At 48.3% G+C, this 16,178-nt stretch overlaps 1 protein-coding gene across 6 annotated transcripts in view; it reads right to left on the minus strand.

The window, feature by feature from the left end:
- Positions 1 to 3,280: 3,280 nt before the first annotated feature.
- Ranbp17 (RAN binding protein 17) overlaps positions 3,281 to 16,178 on the minus strand; it is a 301,991-nt gene continuing 289,093 nt past the window's right edge. For 3 of the 6 annotated variants that reach the window (NR_110973.2, NM_023146.3, NM_001362875.1), the window contains 3 exons: positions 10,658 to 10,756; positions 8,779 to 8,906; positions 3,281 to 4,985 (listed from right to left, as the gene is read on the minus strand). Coding sequence is in view for 4 of the 6 variants with exons in the window: in NM_023146.3 (NP_075635.1) it covers positions 4,889 to 4,985; positions 8,779 to 8,906; positions 10,658 to 10,756 (324 nt within the window). In the remaining 2 variants the exon portion in view is untranslated. The remainder of the gene's footprint in view (positions 4,986 to 8,778; positions 8,907 to 10,657; positions 10,757 to 16,178) is intronic. The other 3 variants (XR_003949486.1, XM_030246217.1, XM_030246218.1) reach the window with 1 other exon arrangement.

The following is a 16,178-nucleotide window of genomic DNA, read 5'->3' on the forward strand; positions in this document are numbered from 1 at the left end:
CAAAGAAGTAGGCCATTGGCTCTCACCCTTCCTGATGCTGCAGCCCTCTAATACAGTCCCTCATGGTGTGCTGATCTCCAACCACAAAATTATCTTCACTGCTGCTTCATAACTGTAAAGTTGCTACTGCTATGAATTGTAATGTAAATATTTCTGGAGATAAAGGTTTGCCAAAGGGGTCACGGGCCACAGACTGAGAATCACTGGAATAGATGAAGGCTCCTAGGGCCCTTGGGCTTGTTCACTTTCAGACCACAGCCTATCCTGGGAGCTGGCAGTAACAAGAGGCCATGGGTAAGAGGGAAGAGGTCTAGGCTATTCCTTGCCCTGGGCATTGGGTGGGCTGGTAGCTGCTCAGGGGTGTTGGAGAGGGGGGCTAAGTGCAGATGGCAGGTTGTGTGGGCTGGGAGGGGCGGGGTAGTCCGTGGGCAGGCACATGCTTTGGATTTGTTGGAGACCCCCAAGCCACACCTTACCTGTCTGTCCCTCATCCATCGGCCGTTTCCCCATCTTGTGTTGTACAGCTTTCCTCCCTCTTCCTGACAAATTTTCTCTGCTGAACTTGACTTCGTTTCAACCCTTTTGTTGGGCAAATTACATTAAGATGGATGTTGCAGGCACCCTTTATGGCTTATTTATCATGATACTGTTTCTATCTCACGCTTATAAATAACTTATGTTATAGCTTTTGTTTGTGGAGATGTAACTTACATATTTTATTACGCTTTCTGTAAACCTCAAAAAGAATCTTGTCAAGGGAAGCGCTCTTATCAGCAGTCCAAACTGTGGGACGTAAAACCCAACACTAACATTATTTTTTAATATGCCAAGGAGGTAGGTTACTCTTGCTGTAGTTGGAAAGGCTCGCTTCCTCATAAACTTGCACCTCAATAAAACATTAAAAAGTCTCAAGAACGATTTTATGAAGTACAGCAGGAGGATGAATCATGGCAGAGCTCACAGACTCAGCTCAAAGTCTCTGGGTAGACTGGCTTTTCTGTCTAAGTATTTAGTCCTAACGGTTGAGGGGCCTGAAGGGCCCCCTGTCTACCTCATCAGTGACAGCTACAGAGGACCCAGTTTGGGATTAAACAGAAAAACAAAGTAGGTGTGTAGTTAGGAAACTCTCTTGACTTCTGGCACAGAGGAGAAAATGGCTCCAGGCTGTCTAAAGGCCTGAGGCTTCAAGGGTTATTGCCTTAGGGAAGAGAGGTCCTTGACCCACAGCATGCTTTCGGAGAAGGGCTAGAACTAGGATGTGCCTAGACTGTGTGGACCACAAACGCCATTCCCCATCACCTCTTATTTCTACTCTTGGACTAAGTATGGGAGGGTCTAGCTATGCAGCCTTTTCTCAGTCTACTTGTTTGTTTTCTCATCTCTAAAACAAGGAAAACAATACTTGGCATTCTTACCGAGAAGCAAGGCCTAGCAGGTGAATCCAGTTCTCTTGCAATTGTTTCCGACTCACTGTTCCTGTTCACCGTGGTGCTAGCATGGAACATAGGGCCCTGTAAATGCTCCACCAGAGCCATACCCCAAGTCCTGTCTCTCTCTCTCTCCAGAGGCTCCTTTCCTCATTCATGGCCCTCAAATGCGCCTCCCTCCAAAGTGCCAGGCTGGCTACTACATCTGAATAGGGTAATATGACAGGTCATTTGCCCTTCAGTTTCTCTTACCAGCCTGCCCTATTCTGATGCTCAGCTGCACTGAGATAATCTGGTCACTCATCTAAGTTTTCAGCTATAAGCCAGCCCAGCTTTGCATTTTGGAAGGGGTCCCCATGACCACAATCCCAAGGTATGTGTAGACTGCCATGCCAGTGGGAGGGAGTCCAGGGAACCAAGAGGGTTTTTCTGGGCTGTTCAGATCATGACACACAGTGCAGGGACCATGTGCTCCCTGGTGCCCTGCCCTTACATGTTGATGGAAGGGCACTGAAAAGTGAGACACATCTCAGTCAGTATATCCACAGACCACTTCTTGCTTGAGCATTGACTCTGTAGCTGGCTTGACATAGAGCGCATACTGCATGCATGTTTGTACACTAGAATCTTTCTAGAGGGCTGTGGCGTGCAAAGGCACCCCATACCCCTATTCCACTGATGCCTTTACCAAGTGGTGGTCCCTGTGGCACTGTCAGCACTATTTTTCCTTATTGCTGAACTAAGGCAGACAGATACACCTGCTATCTGATCACATGAATAGTGGCACTTGCTGTTTCCTTGTGCCCTCTGGTTTGCTGGGTATCCTAACATGTCGGTTTTAATACTGGGATAGAATGTCTCCAGAGGCCACTCCTGCATTAAACCTCTGGGGTCTCTGTCCCCATGCGCCTTCAAAGCTTTGGTGGGCTTGGGAGTCCCAACCTGGGTTTATGTCTGTGATGCCATGAAGGTGATCCTTGGACACTTGGCCCCCACTTCTGTTTTCTCTCTGAGGAGGGGGGATCATCACAGATTAGAAAAATTGATAGTTCAAGGGAGAAACCTATGTAGCCAAGGCCAGGTAGGCTGTGGCAGACCACTTTAAAGGATACTGCTGCCAATATCCCTGTATTCAGTCTGTCATCGTGGGCTCCTTCCCAGTGTGTGGGGCAGGACTAGTGTTCTCCCAGCAGCGGATGGAGGCCCTTTAGAGCCAGGGGTGGGGGTGGGGGTGGGGTAGGGGTAGGTGGGGGCGAAGCCTACCCTCAGATCTCTAAAGTCTCTGGCTCTTTTCCACAAGCTAAGTAAGACCTGTGTGGTGAGCCACGATCCTTGGTGAGCCCTGTGCCGAGCCTACCCCTAAACACAACCATTAGCTTGTGAGCCTCGGCCTTCCTCACCCAGGCATTCCGTACAGTATGGAAGCGCTCTCTACCTCTCACCTATATCTCCAGGCTAAAATTCTGGAGTCATTTACTGTTAATGACCAAGCTCTGAAAAACAGGTAGAACAGACCTAAATATCAGCACCACTTCCATGGAGGAGGCACAGTTCCCTCGGGACAGAGCTGGGTGAAGCTATGCACCATCTCTGGCCCGCCCTTCCTGATGCTGCAGTGTGAGGGAAGTGTGGGTAAGAGTAGGGGCTCCATGCTCGCTGACTGTCCTCTCTCCTAAGCTGGCCCCTACAGAACACTCTGTAAGTCAAGCAGTCAAGCTCACAGAGGCATGAGGAGACTGGCTGACCCTGCTTCTCAAAATGCTTCCCAAGACCAAGTCTGAAAGGGACTCTCCACCTCCTGTTAAGCTCCCAGTGATCTCTGGTCACAGGGCAAAGAGAAGGGAGCCCACAGCGTTCTTTTCTTGTGAACACTTTAATGCAAACGATGCAGTGCTGTTGACTAGAGGCATCTGTGAGAGACGGTGCTGGAGCGGGGAAGCATGTGCAGTGCTGTGGGAAGAGGGCAGCTACAACCACCCTGCCCACAAGCACACAAGCCAGGCATTGTGGCCGATGCCTATCAACCTTCACTGAGGAGGCTGTGGAAATGTCACAGTGAGTTCCAGGCCAGCCTGGGCTACGTAGGGAGGCTCAGACAACCAAAACTAAACAAGTGAAAAACTAAACAAAAACCAAAGAGGAATTCTTGTCAAGCTCCTTGAAAGCTGATGTTTCTAAGTACAGGATTTGTCTCTCTAGGAGAGTCCTCTTCCCTAGCGGAGTGGGAGGAGTACGGTTCAGGCTCACCTGCCTGCTCAACACCACAGGCACTCTCATCCAGACCCCCCGTTTCCCACGCTCCCTTTGCACACGGAAGACAGACACTTGGGCATGAACTTAGGTGGCTGGCTTTCATACGACAAGCTTGTTGCAAAACTCAACCATCAAGAAAGGTTTGAAGAAACACTAGTCTGAGAAATGAGATTACAGCAAGAGCCTGTGGATTTTCCCCTGCAACAGTGAGGTCAGCCTTTCAGGTCTGATCAGACATTATGGCCGCAGTGTTTATTGTAAGCCTGAACGCCAAAGTCAGTGCAGTGAGATAGGAAACCCGCCTGACAGTGGCAATTCCAAATTAATAGCTTAGGTTTGATGGGTCACAAGCTGTAAAGGCCTTCATTTCCTATGTTTGGATGAAGTCACATCCAACAGTGGTTAAGCGTGTGGAAGGCGGAGGGAGGGCGGAGGGCAGAAGGTGGCAGCTGAACTCTGCTGGGTGGTCAGAAGGCAGAGCTGCTTCCAGATACAACTTGCCACCCTCAGCTTTCCTTCAAGTTAAATGGAGCTTGTGCACCTAGAACTTCTAACTAGGCTTCCAGAGTCCTAAACACATCTCTCTGCAGGCAGCAATTGCAGAGCTAATTCTTCTAGACTGAACCACTTTAGATTTATGCCAGTGGAAAGCAAACATTGTTTGTTAGTCATCTAATTGTGTTACTGTCTCTGAACTTTATCAGATATTGCTGAGGCAGAAAGGCCTGTGTGCAGTTCTGGGGGAGGCTTTATGGTGCTTCCTCCCAAGCTCCTTGTCAATGCCCACAGCCCCGAGTCCCTAATATTGCATTTTCCAGATGTAAAGATTGAATTCAACAGGTTCAGATGGCATCTGTCTCGACCCAGAACCCACACTGAAGTGAGGGCTGCATCTTCACCAAATCCACAGCCGTGGTCACAGGCACTAGCCTGGTTTACTATGTTCTTTGGTTGAATACAGTTTCTAGACCCTTTAGCATTGTGGGAATCCAGATAGACTTGAAACATGTGCTGCTTTGAATACTGAATTTACATTGTATGTGCACTATTATAAATTTTTATAATTAGCTCAGACTTATAAAAATGTAGGGCTTTAGCTGCTTGTTCTGAAAAATACACTCTTCTGGGCTGGCCAGCATCGTAGTCTGGAACCCAGACCTTCCAGATTCTCTTGACAAAGGCTGCACAGCCCACGCTCAGGAGCTGGGTCAGCTCATCATGTCCAGGCTGCTTAGGTCAGTGTGGCCATCGCTACGCAGGGCCTCTGCCACATCTCTTCTGAAGACGGAGAGGTTCTGGGTAAACCTGTGGAAAGAGAAGCAGTGAACACGCAGGCCGTAAGAAGCTCTAGAGGAAGGGCACCGTGGGGCACAGGACCCAGGAGGGGACTCCGTACGAGGAGGCTCCTCAGTGCTGGGAGTTCCAGCAGCCACTGCTCTTCTGCTACCAGCACCATCTCCCACTGAATACCAGCACTCCCACGAAAGCCACTCTCAGCAATTTAGGGATGGAGAGCATTTGAAGTTCTACTAAAACATTACAAAATTTAGTTATGTCTCATACTAGACTGAATTTACATATGGGTACTTAATCATTATAGGTCTCCCCAAAAGTAGGTATTATTATCTTCAACTAGAACTGAATTTAGTGAATGAAAAATAGGGGGGTGGGGATGGAATGTGGTAGCTCAGGTCTGTAATACCTGAAGTTAGAAAGCAGTGTAGAGGGACCGTGAGTTTGAGTTTGAGGTTGGCTGGCACTATGTGGTGAAATCCTATCTTAGCAAAAGGTGCAAATGTGGTGTGTGTGTGTGTGTGTGTGTGTGTATACATATGTACTGTGTTTGTGTACTATGCACGAAGCCTTTAGTTTGATTCCCAGTGCTACCTAAGTCGGGGATGGTGTCCAAGCCTGCAATCCAAGCATTTGGGAAAAGGAAGATAAGAAACCTGGAGGCCAGTGAGATACCTCAGCAGGTTAACTAACCCACATGCTGCCAAGCCAGATAACATGAGTTAGATCTCTGAGACCCACATGGGGGAAGAAGAGAACCAACTTCTGCCAAGTGGTTCTCTGATCCCCCTAACACCCCAAATAATTGTAATAATACAAAGTTACCATAGGTGTACATAGAGAGTTTGAAACCAGCCTGGGTGAGATATATATATATCACCCTTAAAAACAAAACAAAACAAAACAAGACCTAAAAATAGCACTGAGTTAGAAGACCTTGGTCCAAGATCTGGTTCACCAGTATTAGCTAGTTATCCCAAATGAAGAGTTGACCACTTGTCTTGGTACTTAGTAAGAATAACTAACTATCTTAAGGAAATGTAAGAATGAATTTTATCAAGTCAGTGAGACAATGCCTGAAAAACATTCTCTCAGCTAGGCGGTAGTGGTACACAACTTTAATTCCAGCACTTGAGAGTCAGGTGCATCTCTGAGTTCAAGGCTAGCTTGGTCTACAGATCAAGTTCCAGGAAAGCAAGATCTACACAGAGAATCTCTGTCTCAAAAAAGTCAGGGAGAGAGGGAGAGAGGGAGAGGAGAGGGAGAGGAGAAGGAGAGGAGAGGGGGAGAGAGGGAGAGAGAAGGAGAGAGAGAGAGGGAGAGAGAGAGGGAGAGAACATTTTCTCTACACAGTACTAGGCACAAGGACAGCTGCTTTCATGAAACTAAGAGACCTGCCAGTCCTATTTCACAGACCAGCTCAGCAGTGCCTCATTCCTCAGAAAATTGGGAATAGATCTACCTGAAGACCCAGCTATACCACTCCTGCGAATATACTCAAAAGATGCTCCACCATCCCACAAGGACACATGCTCCACTATGTTCATAATAGCTTTATTTGTAATAGCCAGAAACTGGAAACAACCCAGATGTCCCTCAACCAAAGAAAGAATACAGAAAAAGAATACAGAAGCTATTAAAAACAAGGACATCATGGATTTTATGGGAAAATGGATGGAACCAGAAAATATCCTGAGTGAGAACTCAGACCCAAAAGGACATGCATGTTATGTACTCACTTATAAGTGGATATTAGCCATAAAGTACAGGATGCCCACACTCCACTCCACAGGCCCAGAGAGAAGCTAGACAAGAAGGAAGACCCAAGCAAGGATGCTTAAATCTCATTTAGAAGGGGGAATAAAATAGTCATAGCGAACAAAGGAAAGTGGGTGGGAGAGGGAATGGGGAGGGGAGTGGGGGGGGTTCAGGATCAGGTGTGGGGAAGGGTGGCCAGAAGGCTGGGATAATGAATGGAAATCATTGGCTGCTGGGGATGGAGGGGTACCTCTAGAACAAGCCAGAGACCTGGGATTGGGGAGGCTCCCAGGAGTCTATGGGGGTGACTTTAGCTGAGACTCCTAGCAGTGGGGATATGGAGTCTGAAGTGGCCAGCTTCTGTAGCCTGCCAGAACCACCAGTGGAGGGACAAGGACAGCAACTCACCCACAAAACTTTTGACCTAAAATGTGTCCTGTCTAAAGAAATACAGAGACAAAGATAGAGCAGAGACCAAGGGAATGACCAACCAATAACTGACCCAACTTGACACCTATCCCATGGGCAAGCACCAGTTCCTGACACTATTAATGTTACGCTTGCAGACAGGAGTCTCACATAGGTGTCTTCTGTGAGGCTCCACCCAGCAGCAGCTGACTGAAACAGACGCAGAGGCCTGCAGCCAAACATTGGATAGAACTTGTGGGAGTCTTATGGAAGGATTGAGGGGTTAGGAACTTGACAGGAAGACCAACAGTAAGTAACAACAAACCTTGACCTTTGGGAGATCTCAGAGACTAAACCACCAATCAAAGAGCGTACGTGGGCTGGACCTAACCCCTTACCCCCTGCACGTATGTAGCAGACGTGCAGCTCGGTCTTCATGTGGGTTCCCCAACAACCAGAGTGGGGGCTGTCCCTAAAGCTGTTGCCTGCCTGTGTAATCTGTTCCTGTAACTGGGCTGCCTTGTCTGGCCTCAGAGGGAGAGGATATGCCTAGCTCTGCAGAGACTTGATATGCCAGGGTGGGGGGTACCGAGAAGGGACACCCACTCTCTTAGAGGAGAGGGGGATTCGGTATAGGGGGAGGGACAATGTAAGGGAGGAGGGAACCAGGGGCTGCAATTGGGATTTAAAATGAATAAATATATAAATACATTAATGGAAAAACAAAACAAACAAAAAATAAACATACCCCCCCCCCCCCGGCTTCTGACTCTGACGGAGTCGGATTCTGAAAGGATGAGTAGCCAAGTGAAGACATCTGCACCGCAGCTGACCTCGCCTCATTACCTGAGATGCACTGCCTCCTGGATGGCTGGCAATGTGTACTTTAAACCATACAGTGTTTGATGAAGGTGTGGGAGGGGGCAGTTCTCTCACTGAACAGTTTCTTCCCTATCACTGACTACTGTCTGTCCCATCCACAGTGCATAAGCTCCAGGAGGGCAGGGACTCAGAGCAATTTGTTCACCCCAGGTTACCAGTGCCGCAGTTCTAGAAACTGATATCTGTATGTATGAATGAATGAATGAACGAATCAATTAATTAACTCAGGCCTACTGTGGTTAGATCTTACTGGACAACAGTACCAAGCACTCTCAGGATAGGCAGAGGAAGAACCCAACACTGGCCCACTACCATCAGTGCCACCATCAGTCCCATGTTACCGCCGAGGACACTCAGCAGAGGAGTTGCCTGCTTTTCTGTCACAGCTTACACAGGCAGGAATACCATTTCATCAGGGCCTACTGCCCCAAGGCCTGCTGTTCAAAGGCCAGGCAGGCTTTTCTCATCACCAATGACAGCATGAGTCGCCCTTCACCGCTCTTTCTAGTTAGGTATTCCTCACTTCCTTCCTGTTGGATTATAAACTGCATAAAGATAAAGACTGTATTTTATTAATCTCTGCATCCCTGAGCAAATACTCGGTAAGATGTAGTGACTGGAGCTGACCTGGGTTTAAGACCACAAGGTATAATAGGAGAGCTGCATCCATCCATGAGCTGTGCTAACTATAGTCCAATTCTTTCCAACAGACCTGGAGTGCCCCCAGAGGTGGAGTACCCCACTGGGCAATGCTCACCTGTCTCTGTTCTTGACAGACAGGTTCTGTTCCACTCCTTCCATCAAGTTCCTGAAGCACTGGCCAAGGACTTCCTGCTTGGGGAGAGGCTGGCTGTTTATCAGACTGGCCCTCAGTTCACTGAAATACTGTTGGGAGACAGAGCAGTGTCAGGCTCAGGTTTTAACTCCAAACCTGGTGGGAGGGAAGTGGCAGGAAGCCAGGTCACTTGGGGTCTACTTGGGCTCATGGGTGTTTAGGGGTCTGCATCCAGGTCCATCCAGCCGCAGAGGTGTGCAGTGTACCCAGGGGCATGTGCCAGCCCCACACCCCTGCTCATTAGAATCCGGTGCTGTGACTGTTGTATGGTCATTGCTTAGCCTGATGGGGCCCTTGCCTCCACTGTGGGGCACGAACCCATGATCTTCTGGGGTCTCAACTCTACTTGTCACAGGAAGGCTGAGGAGAAGAACTTAACTGGAAATGCCCAGGGAGCACTCTGGTGACTGAAGGCAAGGCCAAGGGTCTCCCCTCCGGCCTCATCATCTTTCCTGGCTTCAGTGAATCACTTCTCAAAGAGCTCTGGGCTGTGTTCCAAGTCTGGCCTCCTGGGTTCCGTAGGTCTGCTCTGCTGAGGCAGGGCTCTAGAGGGGCCTGCTCGACTCTGGGAGCTCTTGCTGGCTCTAAGAACAGTATCTGTCATACCTGGGCACAAATAGCTGCTCGGCCCCCCTTTTTTTCTGCTAGGGTCCATGGTCTTTTATTCAGACATAAGCTCTGATGTGGAGCCGAGCTCCTAATCACTGGAAACAGCCGAATTTCAGCCAAAGACAACATTTTGCCAGTCATATATGTTTATCTCTTCAAGCCAAAGCTGCATGATATTTAATTCCCATCATGCATTAAAACAGTTCACATAAAAAAACGCACATAATTAATATGTAGTCAGACTAATACTTAAATACTATATATCAGAGGCATTATACTTAAACCACAATGTCTTCCTGAACAAGATTGGGAATGCACAAAACTACTTATTTCCCCTTTTATAATGATGCAGTGACTCTCACCAAATAGAAAATTATTAGTTTTTCATCCTAAGCCATGAAATATTGCCTCCATCAGTAAAGTATAATATTGTGATGTCATAAGCTTTTTCTAAACACCGAATTTGCCCTTATTCCCTCTCAATCATTTTAAAAGAACTGCTCTCCTTTATAGAGCTCGGATTTAAATCACAGTAACACCACGGGAAGATGAACGGCAGTGCTATTGAATGTGGCTAAAATTGGATCCTTCAGCACAGGTGAGTGATGAGACAGCGCTTCTCTTTTTGATAGATTTTCCTCTTCTATTAGTTTCCTTCCAAGGCTGGGATTTTAGTTTGAATTTTAATGTATGCGGCTGCCTCTAATCTCACTGTCTTCCCCCGGTACTATCTTATTGTATAGACAATTCATTCTCCTGAGCAGTACTGCACTGTTCCCACTGGCTGCTGAGGGTGATTTCCAAAGGAAGCCAGGGGCTTGGGAGGCAGTTGAGGGTGGGCAGAGCAGAGGAGGCTGGGATGCATACTCTCTAGATGAGGGGTACGGCTCTACCCACAGTCCCTCAAGGGCTGCCGCTGTCATCAGCTGTGGTTGTGGCTGGGGTCCCTAGATATAAAAAAAAGGCTGGAGGAGAAGGCCTAAGAGCCGTGGCTCAGAACTGCCTTAGAATGGCAAGGCAGGTGAGGATGCCTCTGGGATACTGCCGAGCAAGCCACACACAGTGCAGCTGGTGGGCCTCTTTGGCCTCTAACACCAGAAGATCTTTGGGCTCTCAAGGCCTCAGCCTGCTAGCCTGTGGTCTTCAGGGCCCCTCTCCCTCCTCCTGTGGCCCTCTCTGTAAGGACACTCACCTTCTCGTTGAGCAGGATGAGCCCCAGGAGAGGCCTGGATACTGACCACTGGTTCCGACAATCCTCAAAGACAATGGTGTTCATGAGGACAGACATCATCTAGAAGACAGAGGCACATGAAAACTGGGACCCTTGGCTTAGAGCTCGCCTGAATCCCAGACTTTCTGTGTACTCCTTCCATCCTGCCACCTTTCTGATGGCAGGGGGCTTTCCCTGGACACTTGGCTCTCACTCTGGAAGCCTAGAAGGCAATGTGAACTCTGGGCAGACCCTGCCTCCTCAAGGACAAGTCTCTACCACCAAAAAGCTTGGTGAGAGCCTTCTTGGTGAGCCAGGAGGTTCATTCCCTGCTTCATACACCTTATATGCTTTGCTCTGTGCTAGGTACCAGGTAAAGGCCCAACTCACTTTCCTGTCTGCTTCTTACCTCACCAAACAGTTTATGATGTTAATGGACGTCTCTCTGTAGCTCAGCACTGAGTGACTCCAGAGTGGTGTTTCCTGCTAGCTCAGACGGTTGTTTACCAAATTATCCATTACTAATTGCTCACTCACTGCTATGTTACAAGTACTCACTTATCCACACTCTTAACTCCCGAGGTTAAGGCACACAGAAGAGATAATAGGACTCTTTTTTTGTTTTTGTTTTGCTTTTTTGTTTTTTGAGACAGGGTTTCTCTGTGTAGCCCTGGCTGTCCTGGAACTCATTTTGTAGACGAGGCTGGCCTCGAACTCAGAAATCCGCCTTCCTCTGCCTCCCAAGTGCTGGGATTAAAGGTGTGCGCCACCATGCCTGGCTAATAGGACTCTTTGAGCTTCCCTCGAAGCTTGCTAGGGAAGTCGCAGGAAGAAAATAATGGGGAATAGGTGTAGGAAAAGAAGAGCAGCATGTGGAGGGGAAAACCTCTGAGTTCTTCATAAGTAGACAGGAGGCAAAGACGGTGGGAATGAAGAGTAAGGAACTTAGGGTGGCAGGAGACAGAAGGGAAACCCCATGGCCAGAATAGAAGACCACTGAGTCTAGACTTTACCCTCAATGCAAGGTGGCTAGTGATGGGCTTGTGGGCATGGTGAAGGATGGGGAATGTGCCCTAGGCATGAGGCATGACAGGAGGGAGTCCAGGCAAATGGCTGTGAAGTGGGCTGATTTCTCCTGCTGCAGCCTATCTGCTCCCATAGCTCTAGAGAAAACGCAAATGCAGGGCAAACCAAAGGGTGGTGGTAGAGTCAGACCCCACAGATGCCACCCCTGCTGGGCTTCGATGACCTGCTTTACTTTGAATGCTTTTAGCATCCTCCCTTTTTTGCACAAGTATGAATGTGTACCGTGCATGTGTTTGTTGTATGTAAGGGTGAGGTTGGGTGTCTCCCTCAAATGTTCTCAAATGTACTTACTGAGGTACTAAGTTAGTTATTGCTGAACCCACAGCGTGAGGATAATGTCCGTCCATCCATCCGTCCGTCTGTCCGTCCAGCCAGCCAGCCAGCCAGCCAGCTTGCCGGCCTCTGGAGCACTGGACTCACAGGCGGACACAGCACTCGCACAGCACTCGTGCACTGGGTAGGCGCTGCTAGGGATCTGCTCCTCCATTTGCACAAGTGCTTGCTTACCTCCAGAGCCATCTCCCTGCCCCTGGCAAAAAGTTTTGGTAATCTAATTTATTCTGTGATCTTTGGCAAGTAACTGAACGGCGCTTGCGATGTCTCTTTTTATTAACTCTGAAGAGGGAAGGAAATAATCCAGCTCAAGGAAGCTGAGCATGAAATGAGACGGCACTGGGAAAGCGCTGCTGAGTCTGCATCCTGCAGACTCTGAGGGCGTAGCGACACCAGCAGTGTGCATCTCTGTAGTTCCACAGCTGCCATTCTGTCACCACCTCAGTGATGAGGCTGGTTACAGATGGAATCTGCCAGCCTATACACAACACAGACTGCATGTCCAGTCTCTCTGGAGAGGCTGAAACTCCATGCCTGACATGCTCAACATTCATGTAGATCACATGTTCCCATGAACAGTACAGTGAGCCAGCCAAAGTCATAGAGCACAAATTAAATTGACAAGCAAAACTAACAGATCCACAGAGACAGTCTAAAATATTATGGGTTTCACAAGCTGAAGCAGAATGGATATTTTAATGGAGAAGATTAAAGTCAGAGGCACCAAATTCTTCCAGTAACTGACAAAGCATCCTGGAGTGATGCGCCAATTACTTTATACGGTCCTCTCGTGTATTCATTTGTCTGAATGCATGTATTTATGTCTGTAATAAGAAAGGGGATGTTTGAATAAAATACTTTTCTAAAAATAAAGTTGGCAAAAATGGATGATTTTTTTTCCTTTTTTACTTTTCTGGAAATATGTAAAGTACCGAGTAATCTTCTTAAATGGCATTGATGTGGCAGCCAATTTCCAGAATTATTTTTTCTAATAATCCTAGAGTAGTGTTAAAACAGCCCAAACAGTGGTGTAAATTCCTCTGGACTCTGAGGCCTCCCCCCGCCCCTCCTCCCCGCCCACACACACACACACACACACACACACACACACACACAGAGGAAGAAGGCTGGGTGCACAGCTAAAGCACAGTCCTTTTTCCCTGCAGGCAGTGTGACGTTTAGGGCGTGGTCTCTGAGGTCAAGGACACTGAAAGGAGCCATCTTGGCTCTGATCACATTCTATCACCAGAGACCATGCAGCCTATGGCCATGAGGGCCCATGCAGCACAGTACTCTATGCAGCAGTGGCTAGAGAGCCGGTATCTAGTTCTCCACTGTCTTCTCACTCCCAACACAGCTGCAGGGTGGGTGGGAGGCCGCTCTCAATTTGCTTTGGCTACGCTGCCAAATACGCCTATACTCCAAACCATATGCTTTACCCACTGTAATGTAAGTGGCTGTTTTGCCAAAGCAGGGATGGGGTTATGTAGCAATGGGGCTGCCTCCTCAGGAAAATCATACTCTACACTACTTCACTTGATCCTCATCCCTCCCACTCCTTCCTTCCAGAGTTTGGCTGGAGTTTTGTTCAATGAGGAGGCAGCAACAGGCGTTAGACTGAGAACTGAGCCAAGTCTGACCCTGCTCATTCTCCCACGGCGTTTGCCTTTCTGTCCTGACAGGAAGCAGGGACTGTGGCAGCTGGGGTCAAAGGGATGCTTTGAGGAGGAACTTCCTCTGCACAAACAAAACATCTATCCTGTCCTTGCCACACAGTATGCCTTACACACAATGTTGCTATTCTGTAACCTTAGCTTCTGCTGGCCTAAGCCAATGAAATTTCATGGCACAGGGAAGAATACCAACTCACACCTAGGTTAGACAGGTAAACGAGATGACTATATTCTCCTCAAAGTTGTCTAACGTCATGTGGAGTTGTAGTCCCAGAAATCAGCTTAGCAGGAGGCAGCCCAGAAAGCATGGGTTTAAGTGATAGTGTGACAGTGCAACCATGCAAGCAAACACATCTAAGCACAAAAACCACCCAGAAGTGTGACCTAGAAGGAGAAAGTGACAGTGTGTGACTTCTGATCATGCTTTTGACAAAGGTGTGAGATACAAGTGCAGAGCAGAGCAGACCCCACCTGAAGCCCTGGGCCACATAGAGCAGTTACTAGGACACCCTCATGTCACATGTGCCTGCTCTGCAGTTTGCGGAAGTAAAATAAGCCAAGTCCTAGCTTACATTGGGCACTTTCCTGCTAAGGCAGCGAGCACTTTAAGATGGAGAGCACTATGCAGAAAACTGAGCTGTGGTTTAATCTATGGCCCACACACAGAATGCTTCAATGTCTTAACATAGACCTGTTACTTCAAAGGACCTTGTTTTTGAATTCAGACCAAGCTCTCTAAGCCAGGAGATTCGAGGAAGGCCCATGGCTGGGGTTTTCAGGTTACCAGGCCACAGTCTGAGGCACCACCATCATCTAGCAAAGCCAGGCCAAAGAGGAATAAGCCAGAGAGAAAGAGCAGCCCTACCTAACAGCAGGTGGGGCCTGATGAGTTTTCTCACCACCTAACAAACCCAGCATTTATGGAGTCTACTGTCCATGCTGTCTCCATTCTCAGGTAAACCTTTGGAGAGCATTAGCTATCACAAAAAGGGCCTGGACACCCTTGGTTAAGGTGCTGCTAGGATGTAACAGTCAAATGCAAAAGTCTGGGAGAATTCATTCTGCCAGCCTATGGCCACGAGGGCCCAGGCTGTTCTGAGTGAGGCTCAGAGCCTCTGGCCCTACTGCAGGCCTCTAGGGGCCTGGGCATGGCACCTATCTGCTCTAGCAGCTTCTGAAAAGTTTTCAGCAAGCCTTTCTGCTTCCCACCCGAAACGTTTACAAGTTTAGTTACTATACTGACAGACTCGGAAAGTGAACAACAGTAAACGTAAGAATGTCTTTGGAACTTGATCCACTGAACATTTCATGGGAAATAATGATTTTCCTCCCACTGAGAGTACAATTTAAATTAACACCATAGGAATTAGTAAATTAGGCTAATTTTCTCCAGGATATAACGCTTCCTATAAAGTAGATATTTCTATGGCTAGCACCTGACCATGCTTAATACTATAACTAGCACACATTCTAGTAATAAATGGACCCCCTAAACAAAAGCAACCCCCCAAAGTAAAACTAAGGTTCCCACCCTGGCCCATTCAGTGTCCCATGGATATAGGGGCCGTGGAGGACGAGTGCTGGCCATGCAGGGTGAGGTCCACTTAGGAACTCTGCTGTCCCCAGCCCCTGCTAGTGCTCATGATCCCTCCTAATGCTGCACTTCTGCGTCTGCTTGTGAGGCAAGTGAAAAATGGGCCTTGACTTTTGGTTAACACAGAGGAGAACTAGCAAAGCCAGGCCGAAGAAGAAGAGTGAGAGACAGAGACAAAGCAGCCCTATGCCTTAGCCCTGAGGGCTGAGGGGAAACCAGGAAGGACAAGCAAGGGGACCCAGTGAGGGACACAGTCTGTGTGCTAATGCCTGGAGGACACAGAGTCATCCTCACCCCAGCCAAGCTTCAGTGTCCTGACTGTGCCGTACTCTGGTGACGTTCTGAGGAACAGCTAATAATAAACGCATCCAAGTCTTAAGAGCTACCCTGTGTCTAGGGAATGCACCAGCCTTTCAGAAGGCCAGGAAGAGATGAGAGGAAGGCTGACCTTACCAATAACAACGTAACAAACAAAACAAACCAAAGCACCCCACCCCACACAATTGCCTGAGCAATGCAGCAGGATTTGAAAGCCTAAGGGAAATCTCTCTACCTCCATGGTGCTTTCTCCAGAGTCTACCCTAGATAGAGGTTCGGGCCCAGGGAGTCAGAATACAGCTGAAGGAGGAAATGCTTCCAGGTTTGCAGTGCACCCAAGGCAGGGACTGGCTGTCATCACTGAGTGCTGTCCCTCAGGCCACACGCACAGAGATATTGAAATGTGATCCTGCTCCAATTAGATACTAGCCGTCTTTAGGGGAGGAGAGTCAACTGCTCCCTTCATCTGCCATCTTCCTTTGTGATATTAGTAGATGGT

The sequence above is a fragment of the Mus musculus genome, chromosome 11, assembly GCF_000001635.26.
Source record: "Mus musculus strain C57BL/6J chromosome 11, GRCm38.p6 C57BL/6J".
NCBI lineage: Eukaryota > Metazoa > Chordata > Mammalia > Rodentia > Muridae > Mus > Mus musculus.